At 43.9% G+C, this 26,742-nt stretch overlaps 1 protein-coding gene and 1 long non-coding RNA gene across 2 annotated transcripts in view; one reads left to right on the forward strand and one right to left on the reverse strand.

Moving 5' to 3' along the window:
- Positions 1-23,561, forward strand: part of LOC146063648 (uncharacterized) — an 80,572-nt gene extending 57,011 nt beyond the window's left edge. The window contains exon 3 of the long non-coding RNA XR_014471633.1: positions 23,357-23,561. This is a non-coding gene — a long non-coding RNA (uncharacterized LOC146063648). The remainder of the gene's footprint in view (positions 1-23,356) is intronic.
- Positions 1-26,742, reverse strand: part of IGF2R (insulin like growth factor 2 receptor) — a 143,358-nt gene that overhangs the window by 98,205 nt on the left and 18,411 nt on the right. Inside the window, exons 2-4 of the mRNA XM_083176221.1 lie at positions 11,704-11,846; positions 6,134-6,249; positions 2,585-2,683 (exon numbers count right to left, since the gene is read on the reverse strand). Coding sequence (XP_083032347.1) covers positions 2,585-2,683; positions 6,134-6,249; positions 11,704-11,846 — 358 coding nt within the window. The remainder of the gene's footprint in view (positions 1-2,584; positions 2,684-6,133; positions 6,250-11,703; positions 11,847-26,742) is intronic.

A 26,742-nucleotide genomic window follows, 5' to 3' on the forward strand; every position in this document is an offset into this window, starting at 1 on the left:
ATATTTTGTGAACTTTGTTAGTGATATTGTTAGCCAATACATTACTTATGCAATTAAGTTTTTTTTTTCTTTTTGCCGTATGTTGTTTACACACAGGGGTATATTAAATGGTCTTTGGCGAGCTATGACGGTGAGCAGTGCCGATAGTTTACCATCACAGCTTGCGGGTCAGTATTCAACTGACCCCACTGCACTCGCCGTTTCCACCTCGCTGGAGTTTTCCAGCAAGGTGGAAGCGGTGAGTGCGGTCATCAAAACTGCAAGGCTTGCTGCATTAGCGGCAAACCTCACCGTTCAGGGGAATCCTCGCTGACCTCTGGCGACAAAGAGTCCCCTGCAGCAATGAATAGGGCGAGTGGCCGGCGTAGGGGTTAAACCGGCGAGGATGGCCTGTTCTCTGCGATCCTTGCGGAAAACATATCACCCTCGCACCGGCGGCATTGAATACCGCCCACAGTGCGATTTAGGGTCACTTTCTATTCCATTTGACTATATAGTCCAAATCGAATAGAAAGTGACCCTGAATTGCACATGTAGATCCACCACATCACACTGTTACTTTATACGGTATTTATTTACCTTTTCAATGTTCACAGATGTGTTTAGAGGTCATATTGACAGAGTAAATATGGATTATAAAAATAAACACGGGTAGATTAAGTAAAATATTACAGACAGTTTGATGCGGCAGCTGTCGATACCGATTCGATATAGACAGCTGCCGGGGCCGGGCAGGTGGTGGCATCAAACGGGAGGGAGAGGCAAATGCTGCATAGAGCAGCATGTTAAGTGCCTTTGATCTGGAAAATGATTAGATTTCATTTATTTTTCAATTCGATTTTGTTCGATTTTGTTTATATAAGCAGAAAAATCGAACAGCATTGAAATCGAATAGAAAAATAGATTGTGCAGACAAGACTATATAGTCCAGATCTGTAGTATATAAATCTAAATCAAATATGAACACCACGCCGTTTGATTCAATCGGGATTGAATAGAACAGGAATCGCACCGTGTGTACACCCCTAAAGGCTTGGATGCCACTGACAACCATGAGTATTGTAGAGCTTATAAATATAGTTTTGGATCATAGGATAGACAGTGTCTAGGTCTACATTGAAAAAAGGTTGACAAGCAATAGGCCGGTCTTGACAATAGGTCGACACAAGGAAAAGATCAATAGGAGTTTTCATGTTTTGTTTGTGTCAACACCTGAGCACCTGGACCCCAAATTATTGTTGTGTGTACCCTTTGGGCACGGTGCCTTACACCATTAACGCTCAGCACATTTTACCGTTCCTGATCGGAGTCCACATGGATGTTAAGCATGAAAATGCTGTTAAGCCTATCTTTTCATGTTTCATGTGCCATATCGACCTTTTGCCAATGTCAACTTTACACTGTAGACCAGTGGTCGAGCAACCGGGGTAAATTACCCCAAATAGGGTAAAAATGAAAATCCTGGGGGTAATGGATGGTCGCACTACAGAGAGACAGCTGGGCATGCATGCATATGAATCTATATGCAATCTATATGACAGTCCATTACCCTCAAGAATTTCAATTAATTGCACTTCGAATCTATATATAGATTCTATATGCATGCCTGGCTGTGTGTGTTACAGTAATGTAGTGTACAAGGACCTGACGCAGTGCATTGCGTCAGGCCCTTGTATATAACATGCTTTCCTGCGTGATGCCCCGGGCCCCGCCTACAAGTCCACCCGCTTCTTTAGTCAAGTCGACTAGTTGCTGAACCATCTCGGCAGTGCGCAGTCTGTACTACCGCTGCGGAATAGAGTTTCTTTGCCTGGTTATAGGCTCCTGTCAAGATATACCCATCTCTAGTCTCGGGGGGGGGGGGGGGGGGGAGCTATATCACCAATATCATCAATGGCTATATCACACACAGCCTGGCAGCCGTTGATGAAGATATTTACCATGTAGGGCTGTGTGTGGTAAAAATGTTGCACCACACACAGCCCTACATGGTAAACATCATCATCAACTACCAGGCTGTGTACCGTTTTCTATACATGTTCTAACACTGGGCGCACTACAAGTTAACTTTTCCTATGTATGCATGAAGCACTCAGGTGTCTTGGTGCTACAACATTTAGCAGTGTAGCACCGCATATTTTATAAATTCTATGGCGGTAGCACTCAAATTATTATTCTATGGAAGTTGTAAGGTACTAAGAAAGTTAATTTCAGCTTCCCCATTAATGGTTAAATAGATCTTTACCGTCCTTATAGGAATTTGCCACAGCATGAGACCACACAATATCAGGTAGGTGTCTTTTTTTGATTATGATCCCCTTCATTTATTTATCTCACACATGCAGTAAAAACCCAGGTAATTGCATATGAAAGTGCATTGACCCGAAAATTTTCTGGCTTGCTAAACTCGCTAAGTTCCCAGGTCACATATGTGAAGAGGGGTATTACAGGTTATTTTACACAATTACAATCAAATAAAACCAGAGAACATACAAACAGAACACACAGTGGCTGTGAATTTCAAGGCATAGAAATAAGAAAACCACAAAAACCCAAACAAATAGAAAAAAAACAAAAAACTTACCTCTTTAATTGGTTTAAATTTGTTCTTCTTGCAAGCAGTGAATGTACTCCATTCAAAGTAATGCACACATTCATCAAATTTGATAAATTCAGGTGTTCCCTGCAGTGTCAGCAAACATAAAATTATTAGGATACAAAACAAAATGTTCGGTACTTGTTTCCTAGCACGGCCACAATCGCGGGCATCGGGTGTCATTTTTAGTGGTATGCGACGCGACCGACGCGATGCCCCCGATTTTCCCATTGAAATGCATTGAAAAAAGTCAATATCGCGTCGGTCGCGTCGTATGTGGCTAAAAAAGGCTTAAATGGTCCAGACGCGATGCCCCCGATTTCCCCATAGGGAACAATGTTAAATGCCTCAATTTACTCGCGATGCCCCCGATTTCCCATAGGAATCAATGTTAAATGGCTCAATTTACCCAAATCATCATAGGAAACAATGGTAAATGGGCCAGAAAACCCAAAAAACACCCCTGAACAGTGAAATGTCCCCCCAAAAGTAGTTTACGCCACCCCACGATCAACGCCGACCCAAAGCATGGCGAGCGCAGCGAGCCCGTGAGGGGCGGCGGTACGCGTCCTCCGATCTTTTCATACCCCCACTATCCACGTCGGCGTGGAGTTGAGAATAGATTAGTGTGGCGAGCGCAGCGAGCCACCGAGCCCGAAGCGTGGCGAGTGCAGCGAGCCCCGCAAGGGGACGCGGATACCTTCACAGGTAAACGCGTCCCTTCGCGGGCTTCACAGGTATCCGCGTCCGCTCGCCACGCTTCAGGCTCGGTGGCTCGCCACACTATTCTATTCTCAACTCCACGCCGACGTGGATAGTGGGGGTATGAAAAGGTCGGAGGACGCGTACCGCCGCCGCTCGCCACGCTTCGGGTTCGCGTTGATCGTGGGGTGGCGTCAACTACTTTTTGGGGGACATTTCAGTGTTCAGCTGTGTTTTTTTGGTTTTCTGGCCCATTTCCCATTGTTCCCTATGATGATTTGGGTAAATTGAGCCATTTAACATGGATTCCTATGGGAAATCGGGGGCATCGCGGCTAAATTGAGGTATTTAACATTGTTCCCTATGGGAAAATCGCGGGCATCGCGTCGGTACCATCGCAACCGATTTTTTAGTGCATGCGATGGCCCCGATGCCCCCGATTTTTCCTCACGATGCCCACGATCAAGATCTTTGTGGCCGTGCTAGGAAACAAGTACCAAATGTTCTATGTCAATATCTACCACACAATATAAATATCCATTGGTATTTTTAATTTGTGCAGTATACAAGCATGCTTCTGAAATCTATATTCAGTTGGCCAATAACATGGACAGGTATTTCCCCTATTGGAGAAATTGATAGTTGGATGGGTATCACTAAATGAGACCAATTTGTCCCACTACAAAGGCATTGCAATGTAATCCAAACGTGCAGTAACATCAGCTGTATTTCAGACGTTGCAACAACAACAAAAAACTAAAAAAATATTAATAACTATAGTTCCTATTTTGCTTGATAGTTTCTTATAACAAAAGGTGTGCACATACCTCAATGGTATTTTATCTAGCCAATTACAGAAAATTGGCAAATTACCGTTTACCTAATTAAGGTTTTTGAACCAATTTCTCATTCATAATTGTTACAGATGTCCACCACACAATCTGCAACTGACCACCACCCACTACAAATATTTTTTATATTGCATTAAAAAAAAAAAAGCATTCTAGTGAATTAAAGATATCCCCAGAATAGGGGTGAGTTTTGCACTAGAAAAATGTCTCCATTAAAAATAAATAATATATATAGAAATTAACCTGGTTCTCATAAATGGCTTGTGTATACGTGCTTCGGTGCCCTCCAAAGTCATTACAAACAGCAGAGATAAGTAAGGTGGAATGAATTCTTCATTGCAGAAAAGTAAAAAAAAATGTACTTTTCTGCAATGAAGACTTCAGAATGCCGCCTTACTTATCTCCGGTATAGAGATATATACATAAATCCTGGTCCATAAATATTGGGACATTGACACAATTTTCATATTTTGGGCTATACACCACCACAATGGATTTGAAATGAACCAAACAAGATGGGCTTTAACTGCAGATTTTCAGCTTTAATTTGAGGATATTTACATCTAATTCTGGTGAATGGCGTAGGAATTATATGTGCCTCACACTTTTTAATGTACCAAAAGAAATAGGACAATCGACTCAAAATCTATTTCATGGACAGTTGTGGGCTATTCCCTCGTTATTTCATCATTAATTAAGCAGGTAAAAGGTCTGGAGTTGATTCCAGGTGTGATATTTGCATTTGGAATCTGTTGCTGTTGACTCTCAATATGAGAACCAAAGAGCTGTCACGGTCAGTGAAGCAAGCAATCATTAGGCTGAAAAATCAAAACAAAACCCATCAGAGAGATGGCAAAAACATCAGATGTGGCCAAAAGAACTGTTTGGAACATTCTTAAAAAGAAAGGCGGCACCGGGGAGCTCAGCAACATCAAAAGACATGGAAGACCATGAAAAACAACTGATGTGGATGACAGAAGAATTCCTGGTGAAGAAAAACCCCTTCATAACAGTTGGCCAGATCAAGAACACTCTCCAGAAGGTAGGTGTCAAAGTCAACAATCAAGAGAAGACTTCAAAAGAGTGAATATAAAGGGTTAACCATTGGTGAGCCTCAAAAACAGGTAGACCAGATTAGAGTTTGCCAAACAACTCTATTCATCCTGACATGGATGTAAAAAGCCTCGATTTAAAGCCTCAAATATGCAGTTAAAGCATCTGAGAGAGAGAGAGAGAGAGAGAGAGAGAGAGAGAGAGAGAGAGAGAGAGAGACAGAGAGAGAGACAGAGACAGAGAGCCATATACACACACATACAGTATCTCTAAGAACTTTTATAGAATCCTGCACAGATCTCACTGATCTGTACAGGCTTCTGTTAAATGTTCCAGTTTCATGATTGTCTATTTTTTCTCTATATCTATCTATCTATATATCTATATATCTATCTATCTCTATATCTATCTATCTCTATATCTATCTAGAGATATATATATATATATATATATATATCTATATATCTATATATACATACATATACACACATATACACTAATTCTGTGCTAGTTAATATCTCGCACCCTATTACATTGTGTGTGACGTATATTTTTTATGTGAAAAGGTAGATGCCAGTTTGAGTCATGCAAGTAGAAAATAGTGGAAACATGAGATACATGCGAGTATGCATCACACCCTGTTACATGTGCAAGTTCTGAAAACTTGCAAGTTTAGAACTCGCATCCTACTACATTTAGCCGGGGAAATTCAGTTGCAAACATATACAGAAGTGTTGCATAACAAATTAATAAGTGCAGTCTAGTGAAGTGGTTTGGTAGCATCATATTGTGACTATGCCACACAGATTAGAGTATTGCAGCCTCTGTGTATTAGTACACATCGGTATACAATTGGAAGATTCGTTAGATTTAAACTGAATTACATTACATGCACAGAAAAAAATTTAGACCCAAAAAGAGAAGCACTCACCAATGACTTCCCACACATTAAGCTGATGACACTTTGAATTTTATGGTCAGATCCCGGACAACTTTGAGTGGTATTAAACACAAGTACATTATTGCCCGTCTGCGCTGGTAAAGTTCCTGAAAAAAAAGAAAGAAAAACATTTAAAATGAATTGAATAGTGCGAATGGAGCACAGATTTTACATATAAATCTCTAAAGAAACTTTAGCTTATTCTATCTCATATATAGTGTCTGTGTGCAACCGAAAAACTGCCAGTGAGTGAAGCTACATCTCTTTCACACATACAGAAACACAGAGGCAATCACAAATACAGAAAGGCAGCGGCAATCACAAAGTAGCAGACTAGCTTTTGAAGCTTTTGCATTCGAGCGGGCTTAACTAGTAGAAAATATTGGTGCCCCTTATTGATCAATATAAATAAACAAATACAAATATAAGGTATATGCATGGTCAATATATAGGGGAAGAACAATGTAATTTAAAAAATGTCCATAACGGATGCAGAGGAGTAACTATAAATTTTGCTCCCCCCTGCCAAAAAGTTTGTGGATTTTTTAACATTGTTTCAGGAAATCAGATCATTTACATCTGCTTAACATCAGAGATTCCGATGACGAACGGTTACTTCACTTATTATTTTGAAGTAATCCAGGTTTTTGAAATAAGGAATTGCTCAGAAAGGTACTGCAGAAAAGGTACCACCAGGAAGCAACAATTCTTATAATAATTGTTGTACCTTGTCATTCAAGAACTGATTGCTTAATTAGCTGTCCTATTATTAAGCTGCCTCTAGGAATAACATTTTTCCGTACACATTGAATAATAATTGCCTGTTTTTCCCCAGGATATATAAAATAAATGTATTTAACAAATCATTTATTGGTAAATATAAATTGTGTATATTTTGACCCACTGATTGGTATTAATACGTTTATACCAACTTCTATTCGGAAACCTAAAACACATAGGATATTGGGTCTAGCTAGCGTTTCACTGGAGGATCAAAAGACCCCTCACATTCCCTCCATACCTTTTTTATATGACTGTCATATAAATATTTATGTGATATATAGATCAGTGGGTTAATGAGTTTGCCAATAGATGGCATGGATTTTTTTCCTAATTGTGCATGTGTAGTGAATGACTTCAATTCAGTTTCTTCATTCCTGGAAAGTCGTTTTACGCGGTTGAATACATGATAGATTCCACCAGATCAGTGCAAAGAGCTGTTATCCAGAAGAAGATTATGCTTCAGAAATGTATTGCAGGATGAAGGCAGTGTATGTAGAGCAGTGTCTCACATGGTGTACCATATTCCTGTTGTGTCAGCCTTATGAGGCAGGATGCAAAAGCATCAAGGACTTGCCAAATTGGATACACATTATGTACACACAAACACACACAAAATCTTGAAAGATAATGTCATAGATAAGTTTAATCAATTTAACTCAGTTGTGGGCAACAAGTGGCCCACGAATTATTGATGCCTTGCCCGCTGCTCCAAACTGTTGTACAATGAAAAGCAGCTCGACTGGCTGAGCCGCTTGTCATTGCGGTACAGCACTGCAGTCCCAACATGCTCAGCCACTGAGGAGAGCTTCATTCATTGTGGCAGCAGCCGGGATTCCTCCTTTGATGTGAGAGACGCTGGATGGCTTGCAGGGTGGAGCCAAAGCGCCAGTCAAAACTGGTGTGACAATTTGATGGACACTCGTGCATTGGCTCCACCTCCTCACTGCGCAGACTTCACAGAAAGGAAATCCTGGACTGCTGCCTCTGGTGAACAAATCTCTCCTCAGCAGCGCTGCATAATGAAGGCAGCTACTGTGGTAGAGGGGTGCCCGACAGTTTCCTGACAGTCATTACCCCGACGTTGGGATCCCGACAGTCAAAACCCCGACACTCTCTGAGTCCAGACGGCCACCGGCTTTTCTCCCACGTGGGGGTTCACGACCACCATGAGGCAGAATAGAATAGGTGGTGAGCGTAGCAAGCCATTGTGCCTGCAACGTGGCGAGTGCAGCGAGCCCACAAGGGGCTTTGTTGCGCTCGCCATGCTATCTGAGTCTGGCCAGTCGGGATCCTGACGTTGGGCTAATGACTGTCAGGACCATATACCACAACCATGGTAGAGAGCGAAGGACTTAGGAGGTGTGCCCAATTATCCCTCCTTAATATGCCCACCCAACCCCCCACATGCTGCTTAAAGGTGCTGTGTGTTGGCCACCGTGCCCCGCCCACCTGGTTCCTCAGCTGCCAAATGCCTACTCTTTGCTGCCCGCCTGGTTCCCCAGCAGCCTGATGCCGATTCTCAGCTGCCCGCCCACAGGTTAGGAAAATATTTTGGGGAGAATTTTTTCAATGTTATTTTGGTAATAAAAGCTGCAAGGTTGGTGAGGGGATAGAGAGGTAAAGGGGGGTGGAGAGGTGCAGGGGTGATGGAGGTACAGAAAGGTGCATGCAGGGGTGAAGGAGGGACACAGATGTGCAAGAGTGATGCGGGGACGGAGTGGTGCAAGGGTGCAGGGGTGACAGCGATGGAGATGTGCAAGACAGGAGGGAGTCAGAGGTGCAGGGTTGACAGACAGGAGAGTTGCAGAGAAGGAGAGAGTGAGAGGTGCAGGGGTGTATATATCTGGAAAAAATTAGACCAAGCGCTCCATAGCCAATTAAGGTTATCTAGGTTAATAGAACCAAGAAGTGCTCCTCCATAGTGCAAGTACCCGTTATAAATTTTTTAACATTTTCTCACACAATAAAACAAATGGTTTCAGGTCACGTGTTTAATTGTTTTTAATTAATTTTCTATGATGCTCCCATAACTAACAGGCATGTTGGTTTCGGGAGCATCAAAGAAAATGAATTCAACATTTTTTTTCTATGTGATGGATGCGCAAATAATCCCTTTAGTGGCGTGGTCTAGTACAGTTCGTGTCATGTGGAGTCCCTGTGTCCGTGACCGGTTACAGCATTGAATGTGCTGCACTGATACATATGTGAATATATTGTGTGAGACAATAAAAAGGTTTTTATAATGAGCACTTGCACTATGAAGCACTTTTGTATTCTATTCACTTAGATTCTATTCCCTTAATTGGCTCGTTTTGGCATTTACAAGATATTTTGTGTGCGGCATTCGAATATTTACTGGAAGTGTTAAGTGAAGTGAAAGAATTGCCCACCCCTGATTGAACTAAACAATATTTCAATGGTGCAATAAAGCGGTATTACTCTTCTGCCTCTCAATACTCTGAGAAACACTGGCTTTCCAGATATCCTTAGAAGAGTCCAAAAGGTCCATACACACTGGGCGACTCTGCATACACACTGGGCGACTCTGCATACACACTGGGCGACTCTGCATACACACTGGGCGACTCTGCATACACACTGGGCGACTCTGCATACACACTGGGCGACTCTGCATACACACTGGGCGGTTTTGAGCTGAAAGCCGGTCAAACATGCTGTTTTGAGTGACTTTCAGCTCAAAGTCGCCCAGTGTGTATGGACCTTAAAAGTGTTTTGCTTTCCCACCATCACATGAAGAAAATACACAGCTTACTGTTTACAGACAAAGCAGCTCTTGATAATACAAAAATAAACATGAATTGTACTTTGCAATCAGTTCACTATGCAGTCTTACACCTGAACGATATTGGACCCAAACGCACAAACTCATTGTGCATAATGTAGTTACTCTTCGCAGTCCTACGGGTTGAGAGGTCGGCGCCCAGATCAGACATGCTGCACTTCTGACCCATCGGCTCTAATTATGGTCGTAAGCAGATTGTATGTGCTTTTTTAGCACATAGGTTTGCTCATTCGACGGCTCCACGACCTGCATTCGATTAGGTAGTATACATGTCATCCTGATGTATTGCTAGCTTTAGATGGTCACTGGCTGTCCTTGGTAAATAGATCTACTTAACCTGCAGAGGCGTAACTACTTTTTTGCGCCCCCCCCCCGCCGGACATTTCGGGCCCCCCCCCCCCGAAATATTAACCCCCTCCTTACCCGTCCCCATTGCCGCCGGCGCTTCTGCCTCTAACCAGACACGCAGATCTGTGTCGGGTGACGGGCGGTCCCCGGCTCCAGCTGCAGTGCTAATATAATAACAGACACTCGGAAAATGGCTGCCCCCATACAGCATTATGGGGGCAGCCATTTTCCGAGTGTCTGTTATTATATTAGCACTGCAGCCGGAGCCGGGGACCACCCGACACAGATCTGCGTGTCGGGTTAGAGGCTGCGGCGCCGGCGGCAATGTGGTAAGGACTGGAGGGGGAGGGCAGGAGTCGGGACCAGGTGGTAACTATAGTCCCGCAGACCCCCCAGGCGCCCACACCTGCCTAGCGCCTCCCCGCCACCGCGGGGGCTGCGGGACTATAGTTACGCCACTGTTAACCTGTATACCTAATACATCTTGGATCTATAGTATCAATACTTTATTCTATGAAAAAAAAGCTTATTTTAACCAAAAATATTCTTACATTCAATTTAGCAAAAACCACATATTGTGAGGTCTTCTCATAATTAGCATACTACCCATCATCAGCAAGACTATCACAGTACCGCCATTTAGACAGTGCCCCGATGTCCCACCCACAGGCTGCAATATTCCGCGGACTGGGAATGAAGGTTGTACGCGTAATCAGTGCAGGAAAGTGAGCCTGGAGGCTGCTCAACTGCTCAGGGAGCCCTCAAAATTGTTAAAACGGGAGATATGATGGTGGACCAACATTAAGCAGATACTGCTATCGGGACTTCAAACATATACTAGTGTTTTATATATCGCATATTTATTATCTTTTTACTGGAAAATATTGTATTCTAGGTTTATGATTTCTGTGTGCAGACTGTGGATCCTGCTGGGGCATGTGTTGGTAGAGAAAATGTAATAACCACTTTGTACACTTGGGGGAATGGAGCGATGGGGCTTCTTTCTTATTGCATTACTAGCTGTTTGGCATACTGGGGCAGATGTATTAAGCCTTAACAGGAGATAAATGCAAGGGTGATGAGGAGAGATAAACATCCAGCCAATCACCTGCTAACTGCCATGTTTCAGGTTGTGTTTGAAAAAAGTCAGTTAGCAGGTGATTGGCTGGATGTTTATATCTGCTTATCACCCTTGAATGTATCTCTTGTTAAGGCTTAATACATCTGCCCCAATGCTTCCTAAATGTCAGTCAACAAGAAACTACAAATGAAATCTTTGCTGCATTATGCAAGTTAGTTTTCTTCACAGTAGTTGTCTTGTCTGCATAAATCCCAGAAATGGCACAACTAGTTTCAATGAACTACAAATGTGAATAGTGTGTTATTTATAGTCAGCAGGAAGAGATTAAATACATAGCAAAACTTTGGGTGACAGGGTATCAATTACATTTTACCGATCTATGGAATGGAGGCTTTACCATATCAGTTATATTTAGATCAACTATTGGCAAATTATCGAGATAAACTTAGTAGATGGTTATGCTCATCCATTATTAAACAGCGATCAAATACACTCCCCTAGAGCACTGTCTGTTCCCAGCATAACTACAACTATACTGAGACTTACCCACTGCTTGAAAAGTGTCCTTGGTTATATCATGGGCACAAATTGCACATTCTGTTCCCCCGCATTCACTGGCTTTCAGGTTCTCACAGATGCTGATTTTGTAGAATACATGTTTCTCATCATCTATCGCTCCCCACGTGTGCCTGTCAGAAGAGCAGATCATTAAAAACAATTAACAGTTTTAACATGAAAATAACTTGAGCTTTACATTCACTGTGCAGTCAATTGCAAACTATTGTGTATCAGCTAATACAGCAAAAGCTAGTTTCCTCAGAATAAGGTTTTCAATATCCAAAACGCTTGGGACCATAATGAGGTATCTTGGGAACAAACTCAAGTTGAAACACACCATCATATACGCCTTACAGAAAAACACAAATACACACATCCTGAAAGTGATTTTATAGTTTTAATAATTTTATGCACGTAACAGTTACAAAGTGTATACTAATCATTTTGGACATCAGATTTAAGAATATGGGAGACTCTACTTGTATTTGTTTTATTTGGTTAAACTAGAACATACAAATCCCGTTCATTGAAATATCTGGGTATGCCCTTAGCAAGCCGATATAATATTATTTCCTGCAATTATACCATGCTTGGGATACTTAATGGGTTAACCAAGGATTAGATGTTTCACAAAGTGTCCTGGATAACACTGGCAGCGGTTAAAATGGTTTTAATGACAAAATTAAAAAAAATTTGCACCATCCGAGACAACTTCTGAAATTTTTCTTTAATAATATTTACCACTCAATTGTCTCGTATGTACGGAAGGGAGTGAGAACAGCTAGAAGTACCTTTCCTACTAAACTAGAAGGTGGAGTGGCATTTCCAGAGCTTGGCCTGGATTGGTTTAATTGTGATTCACCTGAGCCACGGGCAGTAGTGGAGAAGGAGCTTCTGCGTCCTTTTGATCTCCCTGATCTCTGATGGCTTCCTAGCACTACTAACTTTACACAGATGGTTCTTCTAAGGCAGTTCACATCGTAACTAGTACAAAAAGCATGCTGCTGTAGAATATTATATGCTTTTTGTACTAGATGCAATGCAGTAAAAAAAAAGTACAGAGTACATCGCTATGTGTATGGCCACCTTAAGACCAGTGCAAAATGGAAATTGAGTCATATTTTATGAATGTATTCCACACGACTATTTATTGATAGGGTATGGGAAACTTCCAAATTACACCCTGTATCTGAATGTTGTTTACAGAATCCAAAGTTTGTCAGCAGTATCACTAACTGAAATGCATCTCTGTCCTCCTGAACCAGGCAGTCAATGCGGCACAAACTGTCATCTGTGGAGCACGTGCTTGGCCGGCCGATTCGCTGCTCATTAACATCTGTCCTGCCGTTACCAAAGACAGTGCACCAAACCCAAACTTGTTTCGGTGACATGATGTTTCTAAACTTAAACCGCCACAATTTGGGGAAGAATTTCAGCTGCTGATGTGCCCTTTAGATGCAGAAATCTGATCACACTATTCACCTCAATGTTTGACCAAGTTTCTGCCAGCGCCACCATCTTGCACCTGACGTTAGGACGGGACTAGTATAAGACGCTGTCTGATAGCCATGAGGAAAAACAGTGGTCCACCTGCTCTAGCTTAGAGGGAAATTAGAATGAAAGAGGACATTAGACACATGCAAGGGCTTGTTACCCTACTTTTTAAAGCACCCTCATACATTTTACTCTTAATTTAATATGAAAACTTCTGTGCACAAAAACAGATTAGATTAAGATATTGTGCTGGTTTCACAACAAAACTCAGAAGTTTGGTTCCTAAGACATTTTAAAGAATATAATTAAAGTACTATAAAAAGATTAAATGGGAGCTTGCAAGCAAAAGTCATCACAAGATGATGGGGAGGATATGTACTTTAACAAGGACGCCGCTGAAAATGAAAGTTACACATGGTTTTATTTTAAATAGTTTATTACATTATTACAAAGAGTTCTCTTTTTGGTACTTGCTTCCTAGCACGGCGCCCACAATTTTAATCTTATGCCATTGTTTTGATCGCATGCGATGCTATCAAAACAATTTTTTAATTGTACAGGCACCCTGATGGGCGATTACTATGTTATATGCACCCCCATTGTTAATGCCACACCCACTATGAACGCCAACCCGAAGCGTGGCGAGCGCAGCGAACCAGCGAGGGGCGGCGGTACGCGTCCTCCGACCTTTTCATACCCCCACTATCCACGTCGGCATGGAGTTGCTTTTATATAGTGTGGCGAGCGCAGCGAGCCCGAAGCGTGGCGAGGGGATGCGGATTACTGCACAGGTATTCTGCGTCCGCTCGCTACGCTCGCCAAACTATATAAAATCAACGCCACTCCAACATGGATAGTGGGGGTATGAAAAGGTCAGAGGACGCGTACCGCCGCCCCACTGCGCTCGCCACGCTTCGGGTTGGCGTTGATAGTGGGGGTGGCTTTAACAATGGAGGTGCATTTAACATAGTTATCACCCACCAGGGTGCCTGAACAATTACAAATCGCATTGCATGCCATTGTAATGGCATGCGATGCGATATTAAAATTGTACAGTGCGGCTCTTAGGACCCGAAAATTGGGCCCCTTCACATACCTTAATTAGTGGTATGCGATGGCATAAGATGGGCACCGTGTTAGGAAACAAGTACCCTCTTTTTTAATTCAAAAATCTGATTTTACAGTTTTCAGACAAAAGTTCTATGAGATTTCTACTATTCTGCATCATATATTAATTGTCATGACGACACAAAATGACATCAATACTGAAAAGTATGATAATGACAAGAATTCAAAATGCACAAAATAAAGTGGGATTCTACCCAAAGAACCCACAGTCTTAAATAACTATGTAATACTAGATATCTGACATAACACCAATGATTACACAGTCACTGGGTGCAACCTTTTTTTTTTACTAATGACAGCAGCAGAACAAGTTTAACAAAAATGCTATATTTCCAGTGCAGTGTGTTAAGAGGTCAGCACAGAGCATGATTCCAGCTGGAAAAGGCCTCAATAGTCATGTGACTTGTCACTATTCCCTTCTATGTAGCTACTCTCATGTAGTGAGGTATTCAATGTATGACAAAATCTCAGTCGGAAATATCAGGGCACACCTATTTAATGCGGACATTTTCAGCCATATTGCCGCCTATGCAGATTCTAACGGTTTTTAAAGTTGAACCTGCATTGTCAAAAAAGGATGGTAAATTCTGCAGTTGTTTTTGACAATCTGCATCCGTTTTCACAGATCCACGGTTTTCCAACAGTCAGACAGAATAAAGAGGTTTAATGTAAATTTGACCGGTACTTATGTAGTATCTGGGCTGCCGATTTTTTGATTGTATGCCTTAAGTTAAGGCATACAATCAGATGCGATGCGATGCGATATCGCATCGCATCGCATACGATGCGATACGATGCGATGCGATGACCCGATTTTTCCATAGGATTCAATGTTAAAATGGACTGAGTCCATTTTAACATGGAATTCAATGGGAAAAAGGGGTCCTTTTCATACCCCTACTATCCAAGTGGGCATGGAGTTGGATATAAACCTGTGGCGAGCGTAGCGAGCCACCGAGCCCGAAGCGTGGCGAGCGAAGCGAGCCCCGCGAGGGGACGGTATTCTGTGTCCCCTCGCGGGGCTCGCTACGCTCGCCACGCTTCGGGCTCGGTGGCTCGCTACGCTCGCCACAGGTTTATATCCAACTCCATGCCCACTTGGATAGTAGGGGTATGAAAAGGACCCCTTTTCCCATTGAATTCCATGTTAAAATGGACTCAGTCCATTTTAACATTGAATCCTATGGAAAAATCGGGTCCATCGCATCGCATCGCATCGCATCGCATGCGATTTGGTCGGGTGCGATGCGATGCGATGGACCCGATTTCAAAATCGGCAGCCCAGTTACTACATAAGTACCATTTGACCTTCTCTTTAGCCCAGGATTATATCCATTAACCATGAATGTATAGATGATATCATCAGTTTGTACAATTTAAAGCTATTTAGTGGTACTTTTCTAGTGTAAGATCAACTTTACTGCTTTGAATACCCCTTTTTTTTTATTTTTTTAAAGTAGGCCATAGTGTATTCACAAAGCCTACCCAACCTCCTGCCAGCTTGCTACATAGTATGAACATGCACAACCTTGTTGGCTTCGCAAACCTGTTACCTCCCTGGAACACCCACTATAATTCTCAGATCAAGGGCCAGAGGTAATAGCATCCTAGTTAGGCTGACGAGCAGGATGCAACCCAAACTCAGCATTTTTAAAGGGTCCAATATTTACAAGGCATGCTATTACATCTGGCACAATGTGTCTGATTTAGTGCAGCGCCTGTACAGACATTCAGGGTGCATGCACAGTATCACTATTAGCACCGGTCCACATCTGAATCAGCCAATAGATTCATTGTGGTTGAAGTTCTATCACCTATGATTATATATATACGTTTTTTTTGCCGTTATCTTCACTTTGTATTGCCTTGACAAAGGGGCGTTGTTGCCCCGAAACGTTGGCCGTTTTTGGCATGTTTGCCTAATACAAATCTTTTGCATTTAACCAAGTCCCTGGAGTGCCTGCTTTTTTTGTTTATTTGTCCTTGTTTAGCACGGCACCAGGGCAGCTGCCACGGAAAGGAGAGTGCAAGTCCGCTGTTCTACATATATATATATATATATACATATATATATATATACATATATACATATATACACATATACACATATACACATATACACATATACATATATACACATATATATATATATATATATATATATATATATATATATATATACACACACACATATATACATACATACATACATACATACACACACACACATATATACATATATACACACACACACACACACACACACACACATACACACATACATACACTTTGGTTTATATCAGGGTTGCCTACTTTTCTAGTCTCCTCTCTGCGAGTAGCCCATTGAAAACCCATGCAGTTCCTCTTCCCTGCCTCGGGTGTCACTGTCTGCTGTAGTGCTTCTAGCACAGTGTGTTCTGTAAATCAGCACTGATATGCAAACCAGACCTGTGCTAGAAACCCCACAGCAGACAGCAACACCCCAGGCAGGGAAGAGGAACGACATGGGTTTTCAAAGGTGGAGGGTGCTAGAATTTGTGTTCATTCTAGCACCCACTATCTTTGAAAACCCATGCAGTTCCTGTTCCCTGCCTGGGGTGTTGCGGTCTGCTGTGGTGTTTCTAGTACAGATCTGGTTTGCATATCAGTGCTGATATACAGACCACACTATGCGAGAAGCACTACAGCAGATAGCGGCACCCCCAGGGGCGGGCTGGGCCAGGGTGCCATGTGCCCCCCGGGCCGCTTAGCCAGTCACTGGCTGCGGGCCGCGCTGTATCACCATCCACCTCCTCCAGGCAGCCCACCTGCGCTGGCCGTGGCTTCCAGAACACGCCGCGGCTACAGGAAAATGGCCGCCGGCCTCCTGCACTATGTCCGTGTTCTGGAAGTCACGGCCAGCGCAGGTGGGCTGCCTGGAGGAGGTGGATGGTGATACAGCGCGGCTTGCAGCCAGTGACTGGCTTAGCGGCCCGGGGGAGCAGGAGGGCTGTCGGACCCCACCGGGCCCCTCCCCCCGCCCAGCAGCAGAGGGAGAGACAGCAACAATGGTGAGTTGCTGGTGGGGAATTCTGGCACTGTGGGGGCATATGTGTCTCTGGCACTGTGGGAGCATATGTGTCTCTGGCACTGTGGGGGGCATATGTGTCTCTGGCACTGTGGGGGGCATATGTGTCTCTGGCACTGTGGGGGGCATCTCTGGCACTGTGGGGGGCATCTCTGGCACTGTGGGGGGCATCTCTGGCACTGTGGGGGGCATCTCTGGCACTGTGGGGGGCATCTCTGGCACTGTGGGGGGCATCTCTGGCACTGTGGGGGGCATCTCTGGCACTGTGGGGGGCATCTCTGGCACTGTGGGGGGCATCTCTGGCACTGTGGGGGGCATCTCTGGCACTGTGGGGGCATATGTGTATCTGGCACTGTGGGGTCATATGTGTATCTGGCACTGTGGTGGGCATATCTTGCACTGTGAGGGCATATGTGTATTTGGCACTGTGGTGGAATATCTGGCACTGTGGACATCACATTGGGTAATTGCCATAAAATTATGGGGTGCAATGGGCATCAAGGTGTGCAGCATAATGTGTAATTAGCATCACAATGTGCAATCTTCAGGTACACAATACAATCAAGGTACAGGCCACGCCCCCTTATGATAGGCCACACGGCTAATTTTTCAGCACGCCTCCGGCGCGCACAAGCATTCAGTCTTCCAGAAAGATGGGGGGTATGGGCCAGTGCTCTGGACTTGCCCCCTAGGCTAAAAGTTGCCAACCAGCCCCTGGACACCCCAGACAGGGAAGAGGAACTGCATGGGTTTTCAAAGATAGTGGGTGCTAGAATGAACACTAAGCAACCCAGGGTATTGATGCCTCACTAAGGGCCAGATGTATCAAGCTTCAAAAAGTCAGAAAGTGGAGAGTGATAAACAATCCAAGCCTGTAACATGACAGGTAGGAGCCGACTGGCAGGCTGTTTATCACTCTTTATTTTATCACTTATCGAAGCTTGATACATCTGGCTCTAAGGGAATAAAGTTGGTCTTGGCTTCTTGAAAATACTTCTTTTACAAGAAAGCAGATCACATGCAAAGAAAACTTTCTCTCCAATGTTGATCAAGTAGAAAAGTAAACTCTGTGCTGCTGCTGTAAAAGGTGACGTATAGAGAGATTTCCATGCCAAGTTTCAGCAGATTTTGTTACTATGAGCCAATAAGTCGTCAGCAGCCAGAAAAAGAAAAAAAAAAACATAATAAAAGTTGCATGGTTTCACAGACTAGACTTGTACATAGATATGGAGGATATATATCCCGGATAGATGTCAAGAGTTTATCCCTACATGGTCTGCCTGGTAAGATCACAAAGAATCTGGTAAATATCAAAAATATTTGTCAGGATAGAGTTGTTTGGTGACTATATGTTACGTTTGTCCTAATCCTAGTTTTGGTCGCATTCCAGAGGCGAAACACACCATACCCATATCATGGCTCGACAAACCCTGGGCGCCAGATTCTGCTTCCTGGCAACTAGATTTTGAGGGGGCGGAAGCAGAAACTGGTCTTTGCCGGGTTGGGGGTGCGGTGCGGTCCTGTCCGGTCCTCAATCTCCCCTTGACTGTTAGTGTCCACTCTAAACTTTCTTAGCAGGGCAACGTGCCTTGCCAGTTTTTTAAACATCTAAACCATAAGGACACTAAGAGAAAGGATCAACCAACACTGGTCATCCATTCGACTGGCGTACTCTACTGGCAAAACTGATAAGCCAGTAGCGGCTCATTTCCTCAAAGAGAAACATCATTTAACACATGGCTATAGATTGGATCCCCCCTCCGCCTTGAGGGGGTGATCGGGGTCTGATGTTATTGAAAAGGGAAGCATTCTGGATCCATCGCCTGGAGGCTGTCTACCCAAGGGGTCTTAATGAAAAGACTCATATGAATATCTTCCTTTAAAAAATATATATATTTTTCCTCTCCAATAATGGGTGTGCATCATCAATGATTTGACGCAGTATCTTGTTGTGTTCAGCTAGTTAGTAATACCCAGGACTCATGAATTATGTCCATGTATGTGGTCTGTGTGACCACTCCAGATCAGCGGTCCAGCTGGGTGGGGTGATCACTCTGACACACAGCTTGTTTTTAATAGTGGGTTATTTGTTGTTTGTCTAGTGCGCTATTATGTTTCTCGTAAGACTTTTGTTTACCTTGGTGTCCGGGATGTATCTCCCAATATTTAATATTTGACAGCTAAAATTAGCATATAGCCCCCGCCCTTACTTTGCTTGTACTAGGTATTGGAGTTACACAGTGATCAATGGGGATGTTGTGATGACAAGATATATTCAGATGGCTTAAGCATTCCAGATTGTTTTTGTATGCTGTAGGCTGAGTCTATTTAGCATCTATGATGGCCGTGAGCTCCACAATATATGGGTGGAACCCACGTTGCCTGGTGTCCTGAATGAAAAATGATTGTGCGCTCCACACAGCATATTTGAAGCACAAGGTGCCCGAGGTCCCGGATGTCCGGCCCAGACTTTCGGGTTGCAACTCTGAAAGTCTGAAACTCTTCTCCATAAGGAATCTCAAACAAAAATGTTTTTTTGAAGTATGGGAAAGCTACATAGACACATTACCAGCGGAGACTAAACAACAAATACATAAGTGCTTCCGTACAACTCTCTGGTATGAGACCAGAATACCTCTACAAGATCCACCAATTGCTTAATAAAAAAAAAAGGGGGGGGGGTGGACATCTTGGACACACATGCACCCCCCCCCCCCCCCTTCCTCCCTAAGTCTTCCCTTCATTCTGTTTTTATAGTTATTTTAATATACTTATTTATTTTGCATTTGATCAGGATAATATGGTGTAAACACTGATAAAATAAATGTCTTGAATGTTTAAATTCTACACAAAAAGACACACCATGGTTACAATTATTGTTCTCATTTATTGAAGTTTGTTTCAGACAGAACAAATATCCACAGAAATTGGTTAATATATTGTACATATACTTAGAATGCATCCCTAATATGTTCAAAACTTCACAAATGTCAATATACATAGCTCACATACCCACAATATTTTTACTGTATAATTCTCAGATTCTTATGGTGTGTACACACGGTGAGATTCCCTTGCTATTCGACTTAAGATCGAGTGCTATACAATCTTTGCTATCTCTGTACTTTTTACATACAATCAGCATTAGATTTGCACTACATAGTCATTGCTGCCCTGTCTATCTGGGTTTCGATTTGTGCTGTCACGGGAGCGCGCATTGGGATCGCAAGGTAAAAAATCTGTGCAATCTGCATATGATCTGCTTACGATCTGCATGCGATTTTGACTATAAAGTCAAAATCTCATGCTGGATTGTACCGTGTGTACACAGCATTACACAGAACCAATGTTGATTGTAAAGAGGATAAAAAGTTGAAAATGTTTGCATTATGGGTACTTATGTATTATCTGGGCTCCCATGTTAAATGCACCCCATTTTTTCATACCCCTACTATCCAACTACGCATGGAGTTGATTTTATATAGTGTGGCGAGCGCAGCGAGCCACCGTGCCCGAAGCATGGCGAGCGGACGCGGTCTCATAAGAAAAACGGGAGCCCAGATATTACATAAGTACCGCATTATGTAATGTTGATCAATAATATTCCATATTGTTATAATCCTCTTTTGCAATAAAAACAATAAAAAAAAAAAAAAACTATAGGGCACTGCCATAAGGTGAGCATACATTCCATGGAATTGGAACATCTGGTGTAAATTAAAGATACCTTTATGGGCATAAAGGGCCTGTAATACAGGTCAGTGAACAGGAACAGCATACCTATGGTTGATTACTAATACCACTTTCACACTGCCTTAAATGTTTAAAAAAACGGTATTTTGAAACTGTATTTAAAACCGGTCTGAGCCTTCCCATTGCAGTAGATTACCATTTTAAATACCATTCACATCAGGCAAACCGTTTAATCCCCTGAACACGTTTCAAGGCAGAATGCAGGGGACAGCCTATCACAGGTCTGTAGTCTGTTATTTTTACTAAATACCGTTTCAGAGCCATTCTCACTGCATAAACAAAACAGCTCTGAAACTGTAGGACAGTAGGACTCTGCTTTTTAAACGTTTTGAAATACCGGTTATCTTTAACTGGTAAATGAACTCCGTTTAACAAGTGCGGTGTGAAAGGGGTATAATTGGATTGTCTGTATTATTCTTATTTGTTTATTTTCTATATGAGCCTTTACCCTTGGAATAACATCTATATATCTATATCTATATATAGTTAGCATATGTATAATTTATTAAAAAATAAAGAAATATTTTGTCTACAGCAGGCAAGTCCAAACTGTGGCCTTCCAGCTCTTGTGAAACTATACCTCCCAGCATGCCTTGCCATAGTTTAGCATTCCCTAATAGCAAAACTGTAGCAAGGCATGATGGAACTTGTAGTTTCACAACAGCTGGAGGGCCATACTTTGGACATGCCTGGTCTTCAGTAGACTGACTGTGTACTCCAGTATGTGGGGTACTAGGTTATAAACATGCCAATAGGAATTCACAACTGACCTAGTAGTAAAATTGGGAGGGCATCTTTGCTTGAAATATGTATAAGGACATGACAAGTATGGTATACCTCCCTCTACTAGAATCTGAGTGGATTTGTGTAATAAAAGGAAAAAAATAGGTCATAGTTTCACTATTCAAAAATAGATAGGAAAAGCAGATCTTTATCAGTAAGGGAAACAGTATAGAAAGTCCGCTAAGCAGTAACTGCTGCACAGAACCCATTCTGAACTGCTTTCACATTGCACAACCTGCTCTGACCCGTTTTTTTTAATGTTTCTTTAACCGGGTCAGAGCAAGTTTAACCACTTTCACATTGCATTTTGTAAACGGAATATCACTGCTTAATTACCGTTTTTGTACCTTTCACATTGCACCCGTTGTGAAAGGTACAAAATGGTAATTAAGCAGTAATACACCCCCCCTACTTGCCAGTGCACACCGCCAGCATTAGAGCTACAATGCCGGCAGTAGGCAGAGCGGGTTCAGGGGGTGACCCGGCGGCGGCAGCCCCTACCCTGAAATGTCAGCACCTACCTCCCCTTCCAGAAGCCCCGCTCACGCGCCTGCAGCAGCATCCCCAGCACCGGCAGAAGCACACAGTGTAATCACGGCAGTAGTAGCGGCTCACCGGGTCACCCGGACCACCTGCTCAGAAGGGTCCGCACACAGCCAGCACCTACCTCCCTCCCCTGCCCCAGGCAGCAGCCCCGCTCACCCGCCTGCAGGAGCAGCGGCTCGCCGGGTCACCCGGACCACCCGCTCTTGTGTGTCTGCCTGCCGCAGCAGGGTCTGCACACAGCCAGCACCTACCTCCCTCCCCTTCCCCGGGCAGCAGCCCCGCTCACCCGCCTGCAGGAGCAGTTGCTCGCCGGGTCACCAGGAGCACCCGCTCTCACGTGTGTGTCTGCCTGCCGCAGCAGGGTCTGCACACAGCCCATTCAAGGGACCCGCTGCCTCCCGAGCAATGGACCACGCTTGCCAGGTACCTGGGGAGCGTGTGGGAGACAGAGACTTCGCTTGCCTGGTTCCAGGAGATGGGGGACCCCGCTTGGTTCGAGGGGGGGGGGGGGAGGAGGGGGTCGAGATCCTGCTGGACTGGTACCAGGGGAGGGGGGGGTCCAGTGTAGGGTACAAAATACCGGTTCAGACCCGTTCACACTGCAGAAATAACGGGTCCGAACCGTGTAGGACTCTGCTTTTTAACCGTTTTGAATTACCGGTTCACTTGAACCGGTAATTTAAAACTGGCACTTTCACACTGCAGCTATAACCGTTTTGAAATGGTTAAAAATCGCAATTTACCGTGTTATAGCTGCAGTGTGAAAGGGGTATGACTTTACCAGCTCTAGTAAACCAATTCCCATTTACAGGCAGTTTGTGTTCCACATGTAACTATAATACAGACACTTCAGGTTATTTCTGCTTTCAGGACCCAAGAACAACCAGGATAGAAAACAAGGCAGTACTGCTCTTATTGACATGTAAGGAGCCCAACCCACTGCAAACAATGTAATTGTGCCATGGAGAAGATCATCAGTTAAATCCTTACAGGTTTAGTGCATGTTTTGGCAACAATTTACTCTGCATCTGCTGCAACTGTTCTCACAGTATGATGTATTACAATAATAAATGGATTGCCTGCAATATTACTACTCCATAAACATCCTCATCTAGCTTATGCCCCTTTCCCACTGCAGCTTTTAAACGGTAATTTGCCGTTTTTTTTGCCTTTTTAAACGGGTAGAGCTGCAGTGGGAAAGCTCCAGGTTGCTTTACCCAGTTAAAAATACAGGTTTTTTTTTAAACGGGTAAAAAGCAGAGTTTTACCCGTTTAAAAGCCTTTTTTTGGCTGCCGTAACCAGCACCAGGCTGAAAGAGCCGGGGCTGGTATTAAAAAAAAAAAAAAATCAGGAAACCCGACAAATAGGGCTTCGCTGATTTTTTAAAACCAGCCCCAGGCTCCAGGTCCGGGGCTGGTTCCCAAAATACGTGGGACAAAATGACTAGGTGTCCCCCGTATTTTAAGAACCAGCCCCAGGCCAAACCAGCCAGCAGGGTAATGCCACAGCCGGGGGACACTATGATATAAGTTCCCGCGGCCAAAGCATTCATCTCTACTGACCAGTCAGCCTGGCCAGGGGCCCTGGGGGAGTGGGGACCCTCCCAATGAAGGGGTCCCCCCCCCCAGGACTTACCTGACCAGGCTAAAGCCTGGTGCTGTCCCCGATGCCCCTGGGCGGTGGGCATCGGGCTGATGGAATGGTGTAAAAAAAATAGAACAATAAACTATTGTCTAATACTGGGGAACTAGGAGTCCCAGCAAGCCTCCCCTGCAGGCTGGGACTTGGAGAACCACAAGTCCCAGCCTGTAGGGCATTAAAGGGCTCGCTGGCACTTGTAGTTCCACAGTAAAAGAAATAGTTAAACAAACACACTGACACATGTGAAAAATAAAAGTTGAATACATCCATTACACAAACACACTGATACTTACCTATCTTGAGCCCGTAGGTAGCCTTCAGTCGGTGTCGGCATCCGGTGTCGGCGTTCGGTTCCGACGCAATCCATAGGTGTAGCTATGGAAGGAAACTATACTTACAAGTGTCCTCCGGCGAAGATCACGTCCTCTTCTTTCCATGTAGCATCCCCGGGACTTGGCAAAATAACAAACCGGCTTAACGCGAAACCCACGGACTGCGAGCAGGAGCCGCACGGTGTTTGTTTACATCGTGCGGCTCCTGCTCACAGTCCGTGGGTTTCGCGTTAAGCCGGTTTGTTATTTTGCCAAGTCCCGGGGATGCTACATGGAAAGAAGAGGACGTGATCTTCGCCGGAGGACACTTGTAAGTATCGTTTCCTTCCACAGCTACACCAGATGCCGACACCGACTGAAGGCTACCTACGGGCTCAAGATAGGTAAGTATCAGTGTGTTTGTGTAATGGATGTATTAAACTTTTATTTTTCACATGTGTCAGTGTGTTTATTTAACTATTTATTAATACTCATAGTTCCACAGTAAAAGACAATAGTTTTTATTCTATTTTTTTACACCATTCCATCAGCCCGATGCCCACCGTCCAGGGGCATCGGGGACAGCACCAGGCTTCAGCCTGGTTAGGTAAGTCCTGGAGGGGGGGGGACCCTTCATTGGGGGGGCCCCCACTCCCCCCAGGGCCCCTGGCCAGGCTGACTGGTCAGTAGGGATGAATGCTTTGGTCGCGGAACTTATATCATAAGTGTCCCCCGGCTGTGGCATTACCCTGCTGGCTGGTTTGGCCGGGGGCTGGTTCTTAAAATACGGGGGACCCCTAGTCATTTTGTCCCCCGTATTTTGGGAACCAGCCCCGGACCTGGGGGCCTGGTTTTAAAAAATCAGGGAACCCCTATTTGTCGGGTTTCCTGATTTTTTAATACCAGCCCCGGCTCTTTCAGCCCCCCCCCCTCGATCTTTACTATCATTTTAAACGGGTCTTTAAACGGGTAAGTGGGAATTGGACAAAAACGGCTTTTAAACGGTAATTTACCGTTTAAAAGCAGCAGCGGGAAAGGGGCTTTATGGCTCTTACACGTTTAAAGACCCGTTTAAAAAAAACGGGTCTTTGTGTAGGCAATGGGAAAGCAGCATAAGCAAAATGGGGAACTAGACTTTTCCGTTGCCTGCTCTTACACAATATCCCCTTAGCAATCTTCTAGAATAATATAGGACACACTTATATGGTTGGAAATATATAATTTATAAATGCATCATTTATAATAATAATTTCCTTCTCATGAAGAAGCCTATTTTAAGGTCTAACACACAGAAAGCAAGTGGAAACAGCAGCTTCTGCATTAGTTATCCATAATTGTATTAATCATACTTACACATATGTTTTATGCAGGATATATCACAGACATTTCAGGCATTCAGCTAAATAATGCTGCCACAGTACCCAATTAATATATTGTTAAATTGGAACTGCATTATGCCGCTCATTTTGAGGGGCATCACTTATAAGCAAGGTTTACATCGGGGCTTCAAGAGAAGAATCAGACTGATAAATTGAAGGCTAAGGAATGATATGTTTTGAGGCAACAATAAAGGCCCCTATACATAGGCCGACTTTCCCTAAGGACAAGTCATAGAAATATAGAATTTGACGGCAGATAAGAACCATTTGGCCCATCTAATCTGCCCCTTTTTTACCCTTCAGGTAAACTCAACCCTTTTTAATCCTTATTTCTTTGTAAGGATATTCATATGCCTATCCCAAGTCGGACCCAATTCTCCTCTGAGCCGCCCAGCAGCTCCCCGGGAGGCTCACATACAATTTAGGACTTGATGTGCCATTTTTTACATGCAATTTATCACATGTAAAAAAAAAAAAAAAAGGAGAGCTGCAGGGCGGTGAGGAGCAGTGGGGACGGGCGGGCTGCGGCGGCTCTCAAATGAGTGGCCGGCTGGGGGTGCCAGTGAGGAAGCAGTGCAGCCGCAGCGGCAATCAGAACAGTGGGGCGGGCAGGCGACGATAATCAGAACAGTGGGGCGGGCGTAGGGTTGCCACCTCATCCCTTTAATCCTGGAGACATATTAATTACACAGGTTCTGTGGCTGATTAAAAAAAACAAATGGAATGAGTCTTGAAGTGAGCCAGCCACAGAACCTGTGTAATTAATATGTCTCCAGGATTAAAGGGATGAGGTGGCAACCCTAGGCGGGCGGTGATCATCAGTGCTCTGTCTCAGCCAATCATTAGCCGGGCAGTCATTTGACATGTTATTTAAGTTGTAATTGCCGCTGCTGCCCGCCCGCTGCACACAGCACACTGATGATC

The sequence above is a fragment of the Crinia signifera genome, chromosome 3 (assembly GCF_055691185.1).
Source record: "Crinia signifera chromosome 3, ASM5569118v1, whole genome shotgun sequence".
Classification (NCBI taxonomy): Eukaryota; Metazoa; Chordata; class Amphibia; order Anura; family Myobatrachidae; genus Crinia; species Crinia signifera.